Below are 22,311 nucleotides of genomic sequence, written 5' to 3' on the forward strand. Positions count from 1 at the left end.
GATTTTTCGAACTTATCTTACATATCAAAAATTTAAACTTATAAATTTATAACATATCTTAAAAAGCAATGTTTAAATGTGCATTATAAAACAAATCAATCCAAATTTAAATAACTCATCTATATTCACTAAAACCAACTTAATTTAAAAGAAAAAGTTTAAAACAAAATAAGTTTTTTATACTTTAACCAAATAAAACAATATATAATTCATATAAAATATCACAGATAAAGATCTTAAACAAAAATGTTAACAAAAAGATATAAATATATTCATTTAAAGTTTTTTGGGCTGGTCCGAACTCGATTGGGCTAAGCCCACAAAACTTTATACCCTAAACTGGCTGAGCCCAAAAGACCTGATTTTTTTTGGACATATATTTTTAAGTCCGAACCTAATGTTTTCAGCGCCGGACCCGGTCAGCCCACAGACTTTAGCCCTAATCGACATGCCTACATACACTACATGATATATTAATCTTCACTTTTTAATTATATAGTTAATTTCAGACCAAAGAACTCGACTACAAAGGAACGAGCAAAAGACAGACAAAAAATAAAACTCTTGTAAATGCAGCCACAAAATTTGCCGGCATTAAACATTTGGTTTGATAAGTTTATTCAACATACTAGCAGAAAATATATTGAAAAAACAAAAGATGATATTACCATTCAAAGCCAAAAGGAGAAACCCATATATTAAACACAAGAGTGTTAAGGGAAAAAAAAAAAAAAGGTTGTCAAATAAAGAAAGAAACGGCATAAGAGCATGTACAGTAGAAGTTTCTCAATGAAATTCTCACCTACAAAAAAATATAAAATATAGAAAAAGTCAAAAATAGAATTAGGTGAGTCTTTAAGATGAAATGAGATACTTTGAAAACCTTGCCAGAGACTCACTTGACACATGTCTCATCTTAATTGGTTATGAGAAGTTCTCCCTACTACACATGCTCTAAGGCATAAGCAAAGAGAATCGTAGGATCTTTCAGCAACTACAACCACCAAATTTGTTCTTTTCCTTTTTCTTTATGTGACAGAGACACTAATTATAACCTGAACAAAAAGACATGAAACTCGGTAAAAAATAGATTCCAATTTTCAAGCGAGAACAAAATGAATAAGGCTAAGAAACAACAAGTACCCAAAAAACCAAAATCGTTGACAAATCAGACATGAACAGTGAAATCATAAGAAGAAAATAGAGAAAACTTACTAAGGCATATGAAATGAGCTTTTTCTGGAATCAAAGACTTGAGACTCCCTCTGCCTGAAATCTTTGTTATCTCCTGATTTCAAGGTTAACTGTATTTTCCCTCTTTCAATCTGTTGTTGTTTCTCTGAGCATTTTGTGTTCTTTGTTATTGCTTGAATTTGACAGCTGTTGTTGTTATCCATGTTTGCTCCCACTGTCTCATGAGCTTTTCTCAAATCACTTTTCTGTTTCACGTGACCCTTATTCACGTCCATGCTGATTACCTCTCGAACCAGCTTCTTCTCTCTCTTAGTTAAGCTCCCTTTTCTCTGTCCAGTGTCTTTGTTGAACACGGACTTGTGCTTCTCAATTTTCTGAATGGTAGCCTCCATCTCTTTGGCCTCTATTTCTTGATCTTCAATTGTGGCACTTCTTTGATCCTCAACTTTAATAACATCCTTGATATTTTCAGCTTTTTGACTTACTTCATCAAATTTCTGATCAATGAGTACACTTTCTCTCTTGACAGTGATTGAGTAAACACTTTTCTCCTTCTCAACTTTGGCTGCATCATGGATCGTTGCTTTGTTCTCAGAATTCTGTCTATTGACTTGGTGCTCAACAGGTTTGCATACCTTCTTCTTAATCCTCTCTTTTGGATTAGAACCTTGTTGATTCTTGAAATTTGATTTCAGGAATTGTTGTTTCTTTTTATGCCCCTTGCCTGATTCTCCCTCTTGGATGTGTTTTGGTAAGCAGTTCATGATTTCTTGCCTTTTTGTTTTATTGCAGGTTTGCAGCTTTTGCTTGTCTCCTTGACTTTCATGATATTGAGTGAGATCTTTTACTCCCTCAGTCACACACCTTATTGATTGTCCTTTTATTTTCTCTTGGAACTTTACAGATTCAGCATCCTCACATTCTTTATCAGTACATACAGGTTCAGTTTCTATCTTCCCATGTGATCTCTCTTCTTGTTTTTCTTTACTATTCATCCTTTGAAACTTGACAGCATAACCTTCATCTGTCACGAGTGCTTTAGCTATTTTCTACCCTTCTTGATCCGTGATTGTGCATCCTGATATGTTGAACATAATCCCATAGCCATTACTCGTTAGTTCAGGAACACTTAGATAGTTGTAATTCAGACTACGAACAAACAGAACATCCTTTATGGTTCTTTTTCCCGTCTCTGTCATCATTGTCACTGTTCCTTTCCCTTTGGTCTGCACAACTTCACCACTACTTAATGTCAGGGTTGTTTTGATACATGTGTTTAGTTGTGAGAACCAGCTTTCATCTCTAGACATGTGGCTAGCTGCTCCACTATCAACCAACCAAACATCCTCATCACTTGTTTCTTGTCCATGGGTGGCTGTGAATAGTAGTTCTTGTTGATTATTTGTTTTTGGAGCTTGCATCATGGAGCCATTTGAGTCTTCTTCGAATCTCAGCTTTAAAACGCCCCATGCATCCTTTGAGGTCTTAGTATCAGACAAATAATCACTAAGAATTTCTTCTGAGACAGCACTACACAACAACTGTAAGGCTGCCTGATCTTTCTCTTTTAACTCCTCCCAATTTGTATTCTTTTTATGCTCATCTTGGATTCCTTCAATTACTACTTTCCACAACCCTCTAGACTTAAGTAGAACTCTTGTCTTTATAGCCCATAAGTTAAATTTCTTTCCGTTAAACACCGAAACTACTTGTTGATTCTGCATCTTTTCCCAACAGCAAATTTGGATCTCAGATTTGTACCTGATTTTTGCTTCCAGCGTTTTCTTCTACTGTACCTAGCTTGTACCTTTTGACTTCTCTTTGTTTCTTGTGTAGATTCTTCAAACTTCCATCCAGGCCACCAAGACCTTGGAGCTCTGATACCATGAAGGTTTTTGTAGGTTTAGCCACTCTTTAGCTTAAACTCTCATACTTCCTTATCTTGTTAATACCACAATCTTACATATTTATACTAAATGTTATCTTACCCTAATTGTTATCTCTTAACACAAAATAACTCATTAACATATATGGGGCTTTAAATAAAACAGCATGGCCCATAGGCATTTTTTCTTTTTCTTCTTCTTCCTCTAGGACACAACATACTTCTTCTCTTCTCTTCTCTCACGATGCTCTCATCTTCTTCACCACACCACTTCTCTTCATCACCTTCTATCTCTGATATCATTAGTACCATGTGAGGCAAAGGATCAATTTCCGACAAGCAGCCCTAGTAAGTTTTCTCCATTTTCTTCTTATGATTTCACTGGTCATGTCTGATTTGTCTTCAGTGATTCGGTATTTTATTTTTTTGTTGGCAATCAACAGTATGTGGGTACTTGCTATTTCTTAGCCTTGTTCTTTTTGTTCTCGGTTGAAACTTGGAATCTATTTCTTACCGGTTCATGTCTTTTGTTCAGGTTGTAATTAGTGTCTCTGTCACAAAATGGAAAAGGAAAAGAACAAAATTGGTGGTTGTAGAGATATAATCAGCGGTTTACCAGACGCAATGATTTGTCACATCTTAACCTTTCTTCCAACTATAGAAGCTGCTTCAACTACTGCTCTTGTTAAAAGATGGAAGCCTTTGCTTGCTTTTGTACCAAATCTTGAGTTTGATGACTCCATCCATCTCCATCCTCCTCCAGAAAGTAAGAGTTTTATGGCTTTTGTGGATAGTGTGTTGGCTTTGCAAGCGAATGCTCTGTTGACAAGATTCCACCTCAAGTGTAAAAATGTCATCGATGAATATAAGGTGTTGGATTGGATAACCAAAGTGTTGAAACGTGGTGTGCTAGATATCGATCTATACGTTCGGAGTTCTTGGGATGGTATGGACTTTTTTTATACGCTGCCACCAGTATCTTTGTCAGCAAGACATTGGTTAGGCTGAAGATACAGTTTGAGGATGGTGTCAGCATTAAGGTGAAACATGGTGTTTCTCTTCTGAATCTTAAGACACTACATCTTGATTATTTTCGGATAGATACACGTATGTTTAACAGGCTTCTTTCTGGATGTCACACTCTCGAAGAACTAGTGCTGGTTAATTTGATGTGGGACGATTCTTGGTTTAGTGTAGAACCTTTCTCTGTGACCGTGTCTATCCCAACCCTCAAGAGAATGAAGTTCTGTCGTTCCAAAAGATTTGATGAAGATAATGACTATGTGTCACTATCACTTGATAATCCAAATCTGGTCTATCTAAAATATTCTGATACTATTGCTGACAAGTATCAACAAGTGAGCTTTGGGTCGCTTGTTGAAGCTAGTCTGGGACTTCGAGTGACATATGATCAGATCTATAAGCCATTGTATTTGACAGACTCTTTTCTGGAAACCGAGGACAAGATTAATGTCACAAATCTTCTCACCGGAATATCCAATGTCAAGATCCTCTACTTGTCTAATGACACGCTTGAGGTCAGTCCCATCTTTGTTCGTTACTTACTCTTGTTATGGCTTGAGTTGATTTGATATTTGTTGTTTTTTTTCAGGTACTTGGTGGCTGCCGTGATACAATACCGGTATTCAACAACCTGATTCGGTTAACTATTAAGACCGCACCAGATGTAGGATGAAAATCATTGCCAGCCCTACTCAAGAATTTTCCACATCTAGAAACCCTTGTCTTCGAAGTACAACCTTTTATATCGACAACTGCCATGTTTTTAAGACACACTTAGCTTTTTGAAACTGATTTCTTTATATATGTTTCAGGGACTACATCACAAAGTTACAAATAGATGTGACGACGAGGATGGGTGCTTGTGCAAATATCGTAGTGGGTGGGAGACTCGTTCTTGCTTGTCATCAAGCCCGGTGAAGGTTATAAAGATAATGAAGTTTGGTGAAATAGATGAGGATGAGGATGAGGATGAGGATGAGGATGAGGATGAGCATGAATATGGTGAATCTTGTGATGAAATTGATGAAGGCATAGAAGAGCAGGTAGAGCAGGTCAGGCAATTCATACAGACAATGCCGGATCTTGAACAAGTGATACTGTACTACAATACACCTCATGATGAAGATGTGATGGAACTATTCAAGCAACTTCACCAGCTTCCGACAGTGGCATCAGCCAAGTGCACTGTCCAAATTATCTCAGATAACCTCAAGCTTATCTTCTACGTTGTCGAGTACTAAACGGAGGTACTCTTCTTGATAAGATCCTTATTTTTTGATATGTCTCAGGCTTTAAGAATATCTAAACTCTATTCAAAGATTCTCTTGTTTCTTTTGTTTGTTTGTTCTTCCTTTAATGACTTGCTTGCTCCGTTTGAATACTGAGGAAGGTGATCATCTTTTGTTTTGTCTTCTCTTTCTTCTATAGTTTGTTGAAGAATCTTAGCATAAGCTCACTATTCTCTTCTTGAAATGGATCATAGTTTGTTGATGATAATAGTGAGTGAACGTTGCTATGTCGTGTCCATAATCTTGATTTGTAAGTCAAAGTTGACATATACCATTCTCAAGCACTATTGTTTTTACGTAACACTGATCTTATCTTGAATGTGAAATAAATTAATAACAAACCCCAAAAGTAATGGTTTTAGACTTATAGTACAAAATTCTTAGCATTTGTAAAAATAATGATATACAGTCCTCCTCAAGAGCAAAAATCGCACTAAACCACATGCTCACTGATGAGTTCCACTGCTTGTGTTTTTTATTAAAATGATTAGAAGAAGAAAATAATCACAATTTTTTTTTTTGTAAAAATGTATGAAAAAATTATTTGTAAAATTATAAACATCAAATGAAAATGATTAATACATTTTTGAAAGTATTGAAATAAATAAATATTTGTATTTTGTAGACCCATTTAGAAAGAAAAAAAATACAATTTAAACTTGCTTATATAGGAGTAACTGAGTAGTGGGCAAAACCACTCATCATATATAAAGATGGATTCTTTAATTTCGTGGACCGATTTCAAAAAGAAAGAAACCCTAACTTTTCGTCTTCTCGTTACTATTTTGGATATAAAATAAAAAGAAACCCTCGAGAAGACTCAACCGTTGGGCTCTGCTTTGATAACTCTAAGTAAGTTTTCTCCATTTTCTTCTTATGATCTCGCTGCTCTTGTAGTGTATATTTCCAAAGATTTGGTTTTTTTTTCGTGGGTACTTGCTGATTTTACAAAAAGGATTCGCCTTTCCTGTATCTAGTCTTCTTTTTCAGGTTGTAACTTGTAAGTAAGTAATGGATCTCTCTGTGATAAACTGAAATCGATAATGAATCGGTTGATCATTTTACGTCGTCGTATGATCTCTCAGTGTATTGTATGTGTGTTTCTATTTTTTCTCCAGCGATTTGGTTCTGTGGGTACTTACTGCTGATCTCCTCTTAGCCTTTTGTATTATATCTCCAAAGATTTGGTTTTTCTTTCATGGGTCTTGCTGATTTTACAAAAAGGCGAATCCTTTTGTATCTCTCTGTATTAGCCTTTTTGTTCAGATTGTAGGTAATGGATCTCTCTGTGATTAAGAATCGTTTTCCCAATTTACGTCTAATTATGATCTCACACTGTGTAATGTATGTATGTTTCTATATTGTCCCCAACGATTTGGTTTTGTGGGTACTTGCTATTTCTTAGCCTTTTTTTTGGTGTTTTTTGTTCTCAGTTAGTATATATCTTCTTAATGAACTGTATCTGTGTGTGTGTCTGTTTTTCAGGTTGTAACACTGTTGATCAGGGTCTGTTTTAGTATGAAATCGAGAAAGAAGGTCGTTGGTGGTTCCAGTGACAGTATCAGCAGTTTACCGGACGCACTGATTTGTCACATCTTAAGCTTTCTTCCCACAAAAGAAGCTGCTTCAACCACTGTTCTTGCCAAGAGATGGAAGCCTCTGCTTGCTTTTGTACCAAATCTTGACTTTGACGATTCAATCTGTTTCCATCCTCCAAGGACTTACCAAAGAGCGAGAAACAGTTCTGAAAGTTTTATGCAGTTCGTGGATGGTGTATTGGCTTTGCAAGCGAAAGCCAAAGCTCCGTTGAACAGATTCCATGTGAAGTGTAAACATGTTGTTGATTGTTCACTTTTTAGTTTCAGCGGCTTAGCTCTTTTGTTTTCTTAAACCTTTCTGGATAAGATTCATTATACTCCTTACATCATATATATATGCCACACTTAGCATTTAACCTATGGTTTTGCAAACCACTAATATCCACTTAGCATTTTGGGCTTACAACAATATTAATGGCCCAAAGCCTTTTACCACTTCTTCTCCCTCATTCTCGTCGCTTCTTCTTCCTCTATCTTCTTCCTCTATCTTCTTCTTCGATCTTCTTCACCTCTTGTTCAATCTCTGATTATTCACTCAAGTTTAGGTATTAATCAAAGGTTTGATTCCAACACTCCCTCTCAAACCTTCTGATTTAATCTCTAAATTCCCAGGCTGAGATTTGATCTTTATTTCCTCCAAATCTTTGTTGTTGATTTTGATTCCCATGTGAGACACACCTCTCACAACGTCTGCGTAGCTCAACGGTGAGTCTCTTGTTCTTTTCATCACCTCTTCCCTTGAAGATTTCAACTTATTTCCCGAGTTGGTGTCTTTTTCCGGATTCATCTCTATCCCCTTCTTTTTCTGTTTATGCTGGTTTTCCATAGAATGATTTTTCTTGCTGACATGCAACTCAGGTTCAGCCATAGTGGTTTTAGCATGATCTTCTTCGATGCTACATCGCTTGTTCGGTTTTGGTACCACTCCCAGTTTAGATCGGAGTTCTTCAAAGTGTTTTGTTCCAAGAGGTTTTGTCAGTACGTCGGCGATTTGTTCTTCACCACTGCAGTAACGTAAGTCAATCACTCCTTCTTTTTCTGCTTCACGAACAATGTGATAACGAATCTGGATGTGCTTAGTTCTCCTGTGTTGAACAGGATTTCTTCCAATCGCTATAGCCGACGTGTTATCACAGTAAATGGGAACTCCTTTGTTGGTGTCTACTTTCAATTCATCCAGTAAACGTTTCAGCCATACTGCGTGGTTGGTGGCCGCACTCAATGCCATATACTCTGCCTCTGTAGTGGATTGAGCGATTGTGTCCTGCTTTTGGGTCTGCCAAGTAAACATTCCACTTCCTAAGGTGAAACACATTCCCGTAGTACTACGCATATCTTCTTTACAACCAGCCCAGTCGGAATCAGAGAATCCAATCAACTCAGTTTGGTGCATCTCTTGAAACCTTAATCCATACTCAACTGTTCCTTTTACATACCTTAATACTCTTTTAGCATCCTGTAGGTTTCCTTCTTTTGGATTTGAAAGGCTCCTTGACAGGTAGGATGCTGCAAAAGCAAGGTTTGGTCTCGTCGCAGCAAGATACAGTAATCCCCCTACCATACTTCGGTATTTTCTTGGATCTTGTAGCTCAGCTCCATCATCATATCGTTTCACATTTGGCAAGAGTGGCGTGCTGACGCTATTACAGTTCTCCATACCAAACTTGGTCAACAACTGTTTAGCATACTTTTGTTGGCTTAGAAACACTCCTCCTTCAATGTAAGTTAGCTTGAACCCAAGAAAATACTTGAGTTTTCCCATGTCAGTCATTTCAAAAACTTTACTTAGATTTAACTTAAACTGCTTGATCATATCCTCATTGCTCCCTGTAATAATAAGATCATCCACATATAAGCTTATTACCATGATTTCACCTTCGAGTTCTTGAGTATACATGGCTGCATCACAATCACTTCTTTTGCACCCTTGTGACACAAAGTATGAATCGATTTTGCTGTACCAGGCTCTTGGTGCTTGTTTCAGGCCGTATAGGGCCTTCTTTAGTTTGTAAACTTTGTTTTCTGCTCCCTCTATTTCAAAGCCTGGTGGTTGCTCCACATACACTTCTTCAGTAATTTCCCCATTTAGAAAGGCTGATTTGACATCCATCTGATGCAGATTCCACTTGTTTTGTGCAGCTAGAGCAATGAGGGTCCTTATGGTGTCATGTCTAGAAACTGGTGCAAAAGTTTCATCATAGTCCTCCCCGTAAGTCTGTGTAAACCCTCTTGCCACTAGTCTTGCCTTTAATTTCTTCATTTGACCACATTCATCTGATTTGACCTTGTATATCCATTTGACTGATATAACTTTCATATCTGTAGGTCTTTTTACCAGTTCCCATGTTTCATTCTTGTTAATGATGTAAATCTCATCACCCATTGCAATCTTCCACTCCTTACTATTCATGGCTTCATCAAAAGTAGTTGGCTCTTCCCAGGTAAAGTAGCAAGATTCTTCAACCTGATTTGCTTCATTCCCTAAATCTTCTTCATCACGATATATCTCACTTAGTTTCTTCACTTTGTGGATTTTTCGGGATGAGCTGCCCACTTCTGGCGCACTATCGCTTAGTTGAAAAGGTATGGGACTAACATTTCCTCTTTCATTTTTGTCACTTGACTGGATTTCTGGCCTTGAGTCCCTTTCTCTTTGTTGATCAATACTTGTTTTCTGATTGGTATTGATATTGTTGGGTACCGCCTCTCTTTGTTCCTTTACTTCTTCGTGGGTTTCCCAATTCCAACTTTTGGTCTCTTCAAATATGACGTCTCTTGACACTTCTATCCTCTGTGTTCTTAGAACATATATCCTGTATCCCTTGCTCACACTGTTGTACCCCATGAGTATAGCTTTTTCTGATCTGTCATCAAGCTTCTTCCTTCTTGCTGCAGGGATCCAGGCATAGCATATGCACCCAAATATCTTTAGGTGGGCAACTGAGGGCTTGTGGCCACTCCAAGCTTCAAGGGGTGTCTTAAGATCCAAAGCTTTTGTAGGGAGTCCGTTTTGGAGATATGCAGCAGTAAATGTGGCTTCAGCCCAAAACTTGTCAGGCATTCCTTTGTCCTTGAGCATGCTTCGTGCCATATCCATCAGAGTTCTATTTCGACGTTCAGCAATTCCATTTTGCTGAGGTGAGTATGCCACTGTGAATTGTCTCTCAAGTCCATTCTCTTCTAAGTACCTTGAGAACTGCTCTGATTTAAATTCACCTCCTCTGTCTGATCTCACCTTCTTGATCCTTTTTCCCGTTTGATTTTCAACCAGGTTTTTGAATTTTCTGAATGTGACAAAAGTTTCCGACTTCAGCTTCAGGAAATAGACCCACACCATGTGTGAATAGTCGTCGGTGAATGTGAGAATATATAAACTTCCACTGCATGAAGGTGTCTGCATTGGTCCACACACGTCAGTGTGAATCAGTTCTAGCACATCTGCACTTTTGGTCTCAGACATCTTCGGGAACTCTACTCTACATTGCTTCCCTTTAACACAAGCTTCACACACATCCTGGATTACCTTAAACTTTGGTAACCCTTTTACCATCTGATTTGTTTGAAGGTTTTGTAAATTGTGGAAGCCTGAATGTCCCAATCTCTTGTGCCACAATTCAGATATGCTGTCTTCTCTTGCTATTCTCACACTTTCCTCAGCAACTTGCATTCTCAACGTGTACGCCTTCCTCACCATTTCCACTTCAGCAATTTTATCTCCATTTTGGTTATGAATTATGCATTTGTTTCCCACAAATAGCACTTGGTATCCATTTCTTACCATCTGAGGTATACTTAGGAGATTCTTATCTATTCCTGGAACAAGGAATACATCTCTGATTACTCTAATTCCTCGCTTTGTTATTACTTCGACATTTCCTTTCCCAGCAGTCATTAATCTAGCACCATTTCCTACCCTAATAGGAATATGGACTGACCTGTCAATAGTTGTGAAAAGTTTTTCTTCCTTGGTCATGTGGTTAGTTGCTCCGCTATCAATTAGCCATACTTCTTCACTACTCACTTCCTCTCCGACGTGAGCAGTGTTAAACAGGGCTGACTCTTCTTCTTGAGTTTGTTGTTTCTTGTTATTCTGACAAATCTGTTTGCTTTTGCAGTCTTTTCCAAAGTGTCCAGGTTTCCCACAAACAAAACACCCTCTCATTGGTCTGAATTCTTTGGAGGCAAACTGGACGTCATATCGACGTGTAAGGTAACAGTTGTCTGCTCCATGATTGAACTTCTTACATATTTTACACTGCTTCTTCTTCTCTACTATTGAACTACCCTCTCACTCCATAATTCCTTCAACAGATACAAATCCCTCAAGTCTTGAAGATCACCAAGATTGACCGAGCTCTGATACCATGTTCACTTTTTAGTTTCAGCCGCTTAGCTCTTTTGTTTTCTTAAACCTTTCTGGATAAGATTCATTATACTCCTTACATCATATATATATGCCACACTTAGCATTTAACCTATGGTTTTGTAAACCACTAATATTCACTTAGCATTTTGGGCTTACAACAATATTAATGGCCCAAAGCCTTTTACCACTTCTTCTCCCTCATTCTCGTCGCTTCTTCTTCCTCTATCTTCTTCCTCTATCTTCTTCTTCGATCTTCTTCACCTCTTGTTCAATCTCTGATTATTCACTCAAGTTTAGGTATTAATCAAAGGTTTGATTCCAACATTGATCAATATTGGGTTCTCGAATGGATACCCTAAGTGTTGAAACGTGGTGTGTTAGATATTGATCTACAAATCCCTACCTCTCGTGATATTTGTGAAAACTCGAGCTTCTATCCTCTGCCTTCTAAGATCTTTGAGAGCAAGACATTGGTTAGGCTGAAGATACAGTTTAAATATGGGGTCAACATTCATGTGAAACGTGGTGTTTCCCTTCCGAAGCTTAGGACTCTCCATCTTGATTATATCAAGATAGAAACGAGTACGTTTAACAAGCTTCTCTCTGGCTGTCACGGGCTTGAAGAATTAGTGCTGGTTAATGTGATGTGGGGTGAGTCTGAAGAACCTTCCCCTGTGACTGGTGTCTATCCCAACCCTCAAGAGACTTAAGTTTTGCCGTTCTAAAGATTTCTATGAGGCTGATTTTCATGAGTATGGAGACTATGATGAGGAAAAAGAGGGAGTATCATTGTCGTTTGATAATCCGAATTTGGTCTACCTGGAGTATTCTGATGCTATTGTGGACAAGTATAAACAAGTGAGTTTTGACTCACTTGTCGAAGCTAATCTCAGACTTCGAAATACACCTGATGGTGATCAAACTGAAACAGACAAGTTCAATGTGCCAAAGCTTCTCATGGGAATACGCAATGTTAAGATTCTCTACTTGTCAAATGACACTCTTGAGGTCAGTACCTTCTTTCTCCTTAACATTCTTTTATTGACTACTTTTGTTTCTATTAGTAGACTAAAAATAATGATTAAGGGCTTGAGTTAATAATCACCTTTCACTACTGAGTGTTGATGTAATTTGATTTGGTTTGTGTTTCAGGTACTTGCTTGCTGCCGAAGAAGAATACGGGTGTTCGACAACCTAATCGAGTTAACTATTAACACTACACCATATGTAGGATGGGAATCATTGCCACCTTTACTCAAGAGTTGTCCAAGTCTAGAAACCTTGGTCTTCGAAGTACTATTACATCCTTTAGATATACTGCTGACACGTTTTTAAGCACACTATTTGATTATGAAACTGATTCTTTTAAATGTTTCAGGGATTGTATCACAATTATACAGATAGATGTAGAGACAAGGACGGATGCTTGTGCAAATATGATAATGATTGGGGGGTGAAGATGGATGTCCGTACTTGTCTATCATCAAGTCCAGTGAAGGTTCTGAAGATATTGAAGTTTGGTAAAACTTTTGATGATGATGATGTTGATCGTGCTGATGATGACGATGATGATCAAGATGCTGGATCTTGTGATGAAGTTGGTGATGTCGCAGAGGAGCAGATTGAGCATGTCAAGCACTTCCTAGAGACAATGCCGGATCTTGAACAAGTGATATTGTACTACATACACCAAATGATCAAAGATGTGATGAAAGTATTCAGGAAACTTCAGAAGCTTCCTCGAGTAGCTTCAGCTACTTGCAATGTCCAAATAAAATCGAAGAACCTCAGCTTGTCGTCTTCTTCGACTAAACGAGGTACTCGTCTGTAGAAGATTCTTCTTGTGGTTTCTCAGCCATGGATATGTCTCAGGCTACAAGTTTGTTTAGTTGCTAAAAGATCTAAAATCCAATCCAAGATTCTCTTGTTTCTGCCTTTAATTTGTTATTTCTTTAATGACTTGAGTACTTTAATGTTTGCTTTTTTGCTTTTGACTGAGAATGTTGGTTATCTTTTGTTTTTCTCTCTTCTCTTCCTTCAAAGAAAATTAGCACTCTGATTGTTTTCTTCGTGAACAAGATCACATTTTGTTCTGTAAGTCGGTGTTAGCCAGTTTTATTCTTGTTCACGAAGAATACAATCAGAACAAAATGTGATCTTGGCAAGAACATTCTGAAGAATTGGTAAGAACATTCTGAAGAATTGACTCATTCGTGAATCAGATATTGAAACTATGAACATGGCCTCCAAACACTTGGCCACGATTCTCATTGTTCCAAGCAACGATCTCATCTGGAATGTGACTCTTCTCACTGTGACCTCCAAACACTTGGCCATTTCAAACCCACTTTTAGAAATGTAGGGCAACGCGGTCCAAGATTCTAGAATGTACGGTACCATATACAAGTATCTTAATATCAATCACTTAAAAAGACACTTAAAGTATCTTAGTATCTTAAATATCAATCACTCATAAAGTAGACATTTTTTATTTATTACTATTATTTTAAAAAAGGAGAATTGGAAAAAAAAAGGACATTTTTAAAGATAAATGTCCATATATACTTTTATTTTTTAGGTTTAGTCATATAGGTTTTATAATAATTAAAATCCAGTTTTACCCTTAATTTTCAATTATCCTTAAATAAGAAAATACAATAAGCTATTTTAAATTATTCACAAAAATTTTAAAAAAAAAAAAAAAAAAAAAAAAGTCGATCGGCCGAAGAAACGCAGACAGATATGCGTTTGCGTCCATGGCAAGTAACCCCACCTCTCGTAAAGCATTCATTTGGCCTTCAATCTCCATCGCTAGATATGGCGAGAAGCGGTTGAAGACGATGCTGAACGCACCGAAAATATGCCTTTGCTGTTGACAGCTCCGGTTTATTACTCCCCTAGTCACAATTCAGTTTCCTACCCGATCCAAGAGATTGACGAAAACTTGGATTGGGTTAATCTTATTGCTTATGATATCTACGGTTCAACCACTATTATCAGTTCACCTGCCGCTCTGTTTGATCCTCCAAACCCACTAAAAGGTATAATAAACATAAGTGACCAAAAAAAAAAAGAGAGAATAGTAGTTTTTGGTTCGGCAAAGGTTTAACTGGGATAGAACTTGGTTAATATATAGGTCCATGCGGAGTGGATTAAGGCTGGACTTCCGGAGAAGAAAGCAGTATTGGATTTTCCATACGTTGGATGGGCATGGAGTCTCGAAGGTGGTCATGATGAAGCCACCACCCAAGTTGATAAGATCATAACCAGAGTAAACCGAGATTGACTTGGTCAAGATTGAATAAGATATGGCATCGTGCGTTCTCCTATAATATTGGAATTGTCTCCCACTTATTCACGATCCTATGTTTGTTTAGTTGGCAGTTAATTTATGAACATCTTTCTTGTGTATTTAAGAAACGATTTGTCTTATGGAATGATATGAAGAGAAAATTGCAGTAACTTGTTCTAAAGTCTTTGAGAACCAAAGTGTTTTTGTCCTTTGTTCTTGATAACATTGATTGTCCTCAGAGCCGTGCCGAGGGTCATGGAGGCCAGAGGCGGTAAGAAAAAAAACACTTTAACTCATATAAAAAATACAAAAAATTAATGGTAACTAATATCACCTTTAAAAGAGTAGAGTCAAAAACTAAAATATTAGTTATAAAACATAACACAAATAGCAAAATATAATGATATCAAAGAAGTTAATTGTGCTAGACGATTGCAAAAACAACGAAGAAAAAGAAACACGCTTAAATTTGACATTAGGAATAATAAATAAATTAGATTTTTATCCTAATTTGTTATTTTGATTTTAGCTTTAAGTTATAATTTGTTTCTTTTCTTTCTTTCTTGTAAAAACTTTGCGGTTCTATTAATTTAAAAGCATTATATTTCTCAAGTTAAGCTTATATGATTAGAAACAAAAAATGAAAGCCGTAGGCCAAAGTTTCCTTTTTGCCTACATAGGCACGGTTCTGATTGTCCTAAATTGGGACCTATCACAAGTAGCGTCATCAGCTGATGGTACTATAAACAATGATCAAATAAGAAAGTTTATAGTGGATAACGGAGCAACAACGGTTTATAACTCGACGGTGGTCGGAGATTATTGTTACGCTGGATTATGAGAGTATTGTGACAAAAGTTGGATACAGAGTCCTAACAATCAATTGGGATCATACCTAGATATTAGATAAATATTTAGTTTTCTTTATTAAAGATTCACTTCCTATATTTAGTGGTTTCTAAAAATTTCAGTGTATACATTCTACTTTTTCGTTGTAGATATCTACTAATTTTCTCATAGATAAAGTAAAAAGAATAAAACATATTCTAACGTTTTCAAAGCATAGAGTAAATCGTAGAAAGATTGTACTAAAAATTTTAGAACATAGAGTAAACCGTAAAATACACACTCTGGATTTTGTAGAATTTAGAATTTTGCACTACTAAACTATTTAGAACATAAACTATTCCTGAAATTAGTATAACATGTATAAAATATTAGAACACATAATCCATTTTTTCAGAACAGAAGAAAACGTTTTCTAAATGTTTTATATCAAATTTTATTCATCAAAAAAATGACTTCTACATTTTTTTTTTTTGTAAAAAATTATATTACTTCTGTTATTATATATCTACTTATGTTTCTATATTTCACTTCTTATAACTTGTTAAATTTAGGTTTATTAATTTGTATGGGCATTTTAGGTAAAAATGACCATTTTAAAAAAAAAGTGTATATGGACAAATTTTTTTTAGTGATCATTTATTTCCAATTTTACCTTTTAAAAACGAAACATAGAAGTTTTAACTAATTCAATTAGATTCTATCTGTTGACCAGAACAAAAAAAATAGATTCCTTTTGAGAGGATATAAAACTCAGCTAACTTTCTAATGAGGATACAGATCACTTTTAAATTAAGGGATAAGCAGGTGACTTAATCCGTTTTTCTTATCTTAATATGCTTATATAATTAACCTTTCAAGATAAGTGGCTAAGAAATGACATTATTTAATTTTATTCTTTTGATGGAATTGTCATTTGCTAAAGTTGAGACACCTTTTGCACCACATTGTAGATGACACGACGTCGCCAAGCTCTTTCGAGGACTAACAATATATGACGCTAATTAAACGTAATATAGTATCGAACTAGCATCCGGCTAAGAAATCTATCATTATTAAGCCAACGTTTAAGACTAACTATCATTCATTCAAACCATCGTCTAAATATCCGTCATTCTTCAAATGAGTCGACTTTGAAGAAAACCCTAAATAGCATTGGAACAAGTCTCGGAAACTGCATTAACGTTGCTAATGATTGTAATGGACAAAATAGACTATTCAAGTGAAGAGGATGAACATCGTTTTTACATGGTCACTGGTCAATATATAGAAATAGAACTATATATTGATATGTATATCTGATATATAGAGATATCTAGTCTAGCTAATTTAGAATTTCTGGAATTTAATATCGGGTTATGGAAAAAAACAAAAAGAGTAAGAGTATGACTAAGAAGAAAAATCGGGTCATGAGACCAACAAGTAGTCAAGTTAAGATATTGCGATAATACATACGCATATACTAATACGTACGTAACACTAAAAAGGTAGATGATATATCATATATACAATAATAGAATTTACTAGTAATTAATTATCATTATTCAAATAGCTTTTTGTCGTTGAAATATTCGTGAAGTTGATTATTACCACAACACTTTACCATATAAGTTTCCAAAATAAATGTTTATAAGTTGATTCTTTAACTCAATGAAAAGATAAGAGTTGTAAACGAAATCTTACACTAAACACAATTTTAAGAAAACGATACGAGATCGTCATTGGTTGACCCACGTGGGCGAATATTATACATAGATCATAAAAGATCATTTTCTTATTTTTATTTTTTTTTCTATATCTTGATTAGAGACATAAACCCATCATTAGCGATAGTTGCTCAACCAAATTTTTTTTATTAAAAAATAATAAAATAATATAAAAGAGAGACAAATAGAGAAAACCGTTCTCAAAATCCTCCCAGTAAAAACGCTTCTCAACTTAATTCTACACTTTTCAGTTTCTTATTAGTTATACAATTAGATTAAGACTCGTGCTAGAGCACGGATTGAAATTAATTTTACTTATATTATAATTTTTCTATAAATATAATTTATATTATTGTTTTAAAAAGTTTTTTTCGATAAAACATTATGCAATAAAATCATATGTTAAACATGATGGCATGAAAAAAAACACATATTTTGTAAGTTTTATATTTTTAATGAAAAATCATTAAAAATATAAAACTTACAAAATATCTGTACTATAACACTGGTTAAATTTTATTTTATACAATATTTTATATTTTAAAATAAAATTTTAATATGGTGTATTAGTTTATGTATGTGAAGTAATTTCAACAATGTATATTATACATCATGACTTGAATGTCATTATAAGACATAATTTTGTAAATTTGGTTTTTTAAAAGCGAGTTATTATATTATGAGTAATTTAATATACTGTTATACTTTTTGTTTCAATATACTTGATTTCTTGAAATTCTTCCATATTAAAGTGACATAATATTGACATTGCTATAACAAATCAATTTATAGTGTTTATAGTTTCTAACTTTTATATCAAGTTTCAATATTTAAAAATATTTCAAAATAAATTATTTAAAGTTTATTATATTATATGAAATTATAAAATTCAACAAAAAAATAGAAAATTGAATTTAAATATTCAAATTTTGATCGTTACTCAGTAGAATTTTTAATTCAATAGATATTATTTTAAAAGAATAATATTTCTAAAGCTTGAATATTTTATAGATTGAACAATTTATATTTGTGTTTAAAAATTCAACTTATGGTATATGCGTAAATAAAAATATTTTTTAAATATAATAAATAATATGATAATATATTTGTTTCACAAAATAGACTCATATATAAAACTGAGATGTGAAGTATAATGATAATTAACAAATTAATATGAAATTAGATATCAAAAGATTTTAATATAGATAAATAATTTAATAAAGGAAATTAATATGGTAAGTTAGATGATATCAAATGATTATTTAAAATATTCTCTTTAAGATTTTTGGAAATAAATTAAAGTTGCACCCACTATTTAATTTGTAACCAATTAATCTATCAATTAATCTATAACCTATTTATAACCAACTTATTAAAATTATATAGTCTACAAAACAATGTTGTGTACTTCCGTTTTATTATAAAGGGGATAAAATATTATTGTTATTTTTTTAAGAAACGGGGAAGACTCCTCCCGTTGTAAATGCTCTAAGAGAATATAGTGATTTCTGTCAACGAAGCTTCCTCGTTTTTTAAATTCAAAAGAAAAAAAATGTTAAATTATACTTAAAAGAAAAAATAATTTTGTTACATCATGTGCTTCATTTGGCCAAATGTTTTAGTCTAAAAGAATAGAAAGCAGCAAGAAAAAAAAGTGTTTGTAAGGCTGTAAGAGAGATTAGAGCTTGGATTGTAACCAAAGCTGAAAACCAGCATCATATCTTCAATCTCCTTGTAGGCCAATTGACAAAAACCAATTTCTGATATGTCAATCAATTCCCCTGATAAGTTGTGTAGATGTGGTAGGGGCTTCCCCATGGTGTCTACCATTCCTCTCCCTCCAAATCGAGTACAGTACTACATGAAAGATATATCGCTCTCAAAAGTGTTGTGACTGATCTTGTCGAGCGCTGGATATGGTGCTAAGGATGTCAGACCATCGAGTGGAGTAGCGCCTTGAAAATCCCTTTTGCCAGGGACTCCCAAACCTCAGCTGCGAATGGGCAGGAGAAGAAGAGGTGATCCCGCGTTTCCTCACTGGAGTTGCAGGGTACACAGATCCCATCAGTCCTGATATTCCACTACAACATGCGATCACCTGTGGAAAGTCGATTGTGGACTGCAAGCCAAGAGTAGAAAGCGTATTTCGGTGTCCCATGGGTAAACCAGATTCTATTGTGCAAAGCTAGCTTATGTGATGGAGTGCATAAGTTATACCAGGTATCTTTCATAGAAAACTTGGGCTTAAAGTCATCATTCTTTCCTCTCCATAGGACCACATCGGGGGTATCTTTTGTGACTGCAGTGCTGTGTGGAGGACCTCCTCCATCACATTTAGATTATCAGCCCTCTGTCGACGATGACGGTGGTTTGTCCAGGCTTCAGCCACTGTCATTGTCTGTCGAATCCCTATGTCTATAAATCCACGCTCCCCTGTGATGTCTATCACATTCCAACGGTGACCAATTATCATAGCAGAAAGAGGTTTGTGTGCCTATTCCAAATTCCACTTTACAGAAAGACCGTGCAACATCTCTATATTTAAGAAGCTTCCTCCATATCTAAGAGCCTAGACTTGTGCTTTGCTTTTTTGACCAAAAGGATACCTGCTTGAGCAAGTTAATGTTTGTACATTTAGCCCACAAAGAGTTGTTGTAAGATACAATTCTCTAGATTAATTTAAGACAACAAACATCATTTGCCTCCTTGATAGAGCGCAATCCCATACCTCCCTCATCTGTAGGTTAACACACTTGATCCCAAGCTATTTTTGCTTTCTTTGGATTCAGCCCTGGGCCTGACCATAAAAAAGCAGAGCACAGCTTTTCTACTTCACAAATACAATGGCGTGGCAACCTAAATGCAATCAGCCAAAAATTGCATATGCTCCACAACATTGCTTTTATCAGGTCCAGGCGTCCAATGTATAATAAAGAACGATCTGTCCAAGACCCTATCCGTTTTCGTATACTCTCAAGCAGCGGGAGATAATCAGTTATCGTGAGTCTCTTTGTAACCAAAGGTAGTCCCAAATACCGCACTAGGAGCTGGCCGATTTTGATAGTGAAGCTAGTAGACAACTCCTGATGAGTTGTCGCAGAGATGCCAACTAAAAATATTGTCGACTTTTCCAACGAAGCTTACTCGACTATTAAACACATAATAATTACAAACTATAGACTCATGTGACCACGTGGAGCAGACGAAGAGGTTTATGTCACCAAGTACCATGTCAACTTGTATCGTCGAGGCGCTAATCAATACGGAAAAAGGACATGCGGCAAGATCCCTGCAAAGTTCCCCGACAGCCCGCACCAGCAAGATACATACAACGAAGCCAAAGCGTGCTTCCAGCTAATCAAGTCCATCCCATGAGGGGAGGAAGGATAGAATATGAAGGGTGAGGAGATGGGATTCTTTCGAGTTTCTGGCTGTTTTTTAGATTGAAGGAAGTAGCATTTTCCCTACATGACAAAAAGAGAGAATTTCGGAGCTACGAAGTTGATATGGTCAAATTGTAATACCCTAATGGTATTAACAGTCTTGTAGTTGTAATACTTTAGGGGTCGAATCTATATAGACTCTAGATGCACACAATAGACTTAATCATCTTTCAATTATGTTAAACAGAAATTGTAATTTAAATAGCAATGCAAAAATGTAATTAAAGTTTTAGAAATTCATATGGAATAAAAGCTAGGCTTATGGAATGATCTCATAAAATTATGGAATATTAAATCAATCAATCAAACAAGATTAACCTTTTTTTTTTCCAAACACCATATGTGTATATAACCATATAACTTATATTTCTTTTTTAACAAAAACCTATAAGTGTATCACATTATCAGTCTCAAATAAATGCTTAAAATTTAATGTATACACTTTTTTTGGTTAAAGATGTGTATCCTTCGCTACCCAAACAATGAAATTCTCCAATAAGTGTGTAAGTAAGACATATCTTTAGAATCTGATAGATTAAAATGTCTCAAAATCCAGTTAGAGAAAATTCAGTTGCTTGTTATGCAAAACTAATGTCGCTGTTTAAAAACAAACAAAAATATATCTACTGTATTAAAAATGTAAAAAGAGAACAGCTATAATATGTATAATATTTAGTTATTATAAAGAAAATAAGATCGATGAAACATAACATTAGGAAGAGAATATAATTTGAGAAGAAACGACACATCGTCTCCGACAAAGATTTTGGCCTGTACGGACAAAGCATGCTTCATTCTTCATCATTCCCCTTGGCCTTAAAAGTTAAAACCTCTTTTCTCATAAATAATAGTAGTACTACTATATTACTAGCATTGTTTCATCTCACGAGGTTACTTCTCTAACTCTTTTTAAAAATTATTACTAATTTGGCATTGATTTTTACATTCCAAAGCAAACTTGTATGTTGTGAGAAAGACGACGTCGATATATTATTAGTAAAAATAGCGTAGGGTTTAACTTTTTCCCTTTTTTCTCAAAACATTTATCTACCACTTCTGTTTGATACTGGCTACCGACATCTGTTTTTTTTCTTTTTTATTTTCTTTTTCAAGTAGTCTAATTACCATTTGTGTTTAGTAGCGACGATCCAGCATCACCTGAACTCTTCTTGTTGTTTTGTCTCATCTTAATTATGCTAAGAGATATAATTATATGTATATAATTCAGCATATTGATCAAAGCTTTGTTTTGCTTGGTAGTATCGTTTAAAATCATTATTTTGGATTTTTTAATATTGAGGCTTTTTTTTTTTTGGGTGAATTTGGATTGTTTTTTTAATCAGTAGTAGTACTGTATTGCTAAACCACCTCTTTTTAAAATAGTCGATGTAGAATTTCTTGGAAATTGTAGTCCTTTGGAGAGACAGAGGGGTCTCTAAACCCTAGAAATTGACTCCTTCGAAAATGTATTTTTTTGGTGTAAAATGAAAAAAAAAAAAAAAAAACTAAATAACGGTATAATCTTAGTATATTTTAATTTTGTTTTGTAAACGAACACGAATTCACCGTTTCGCCTTCAAGTTGTGATTGAATGCGTCACCATGAAATCATGCTTTAATCATATTCTGCGTGAGTGGGAAAAAAAAATATTTCGAAGTACATGTACATA

At 35.2% G+C, this 22,311-nt stretch overlaps 2 protein-coding genes, 2 long non-coding RNA genes and 2 pseudogenes across 5 annotated transcripts; 5 read left to right on the top strand and 1 right to left on the bottom strand.

Annotated features, from left to right (window-relative positions):
- Nucleotides 1-543: 543 nt before the first annotated feature.
- Nucleotides 544-3,133, bottom strand: LOC104766830 (uncharacterized). The gene is made up of 3 exons (XM_019241603.2): nt 1,216-3,133; nt 900-1,055; nt 544-802 (listed from the first exon to the last, which is right to left on the bottom strand). Coding segments are annotated over exons 1-2 (975 nt in total). The 5' UTR covers nt 2,190-3,133; the 3' UTR covers nt 544-802; nt 900-1,054.
- On the top strand, nt 3,127-5,599 carry LOC104768053 (putative F-box/LRR-repeat protein At5g41840; annotated as a pseudogene). Its single transcript, XR_015591545.1, has 4 exons — nt 3,127-3,427; nt 3,615-4,617; nt 4,692-4,832; nt 4,915-5,599. The product of XR_015591545.1 is annotated as a putative F-box/LRR-repeat protein At5g41840 (transcript).
- A 568-nt stretch (nt 5,600-6,167) lies between these two features.
- On the top strand, nt 6,168-7,368 carry LOC104766831 (uncharacterized). The gene is made up of 2 exons (XR_764125.3): nt 6,168-6,243; nt 6,877-7,368. It is a non-coding gene; the product is annotated as an uncharacterized LOC104766831 (long non-coding RNA).
- A 3,014-nt stretch (nt 7,369-10,382) lies between these two features.
- Nucleotides 10,383-11,149, top strand: LOC147921057 (uncharacterized). Its single transcript, XR_015591546.1, has 3 exons — nt 10,383-10,523; nt 10,608-10,665; nt 11,105-11,149. It is a non-coding gene; the product is annotated as an uncharacterized LOC147921057 (long non-coding RNA).
- A 372-nt stretch (nt 11,150-11,521) lies between these two features.
- LOC104768052 (putative F-box/LRR-repeat protein At5g41840) lies at nt 11,522-13,380 on the top strand. The gene is given in 5 exon segments (XM_087501357.1): nt 11,522-11,561; nt 11,737-12,035; nt 12,037-12,363; nt 12,508-12,648; nt 12,734-13,380. Coding segments are annotated over 5 exon segments (1,260 nt in total). The 3' UTR covers nt 13,187-13,380.
- An 835-nt stretch (nt 13,381-14,215) lies between these two features.
- On the top strand, nt 14,216-15,488 carry LOC147921058 (class V chitinase pseudogene; annotated as a pseudogene).
- Nucleotides 15,489-22,311: the final 6,823 nt, after the last annotated feature.

The sequence above is a fragment of the Camelina sativa genome, chromosome 19, assembly GCF_030686135.1.
Source record: "Camelina sativa cultivar CO46 ecotype springtype chromosome 19, ASM3068613v1".
NCBI lineage: Eukaryota > Viridiplantae > Streptophyta > Magnoliopsida > Brassicales > Brassicaceae > Camelina > Camelina sativa.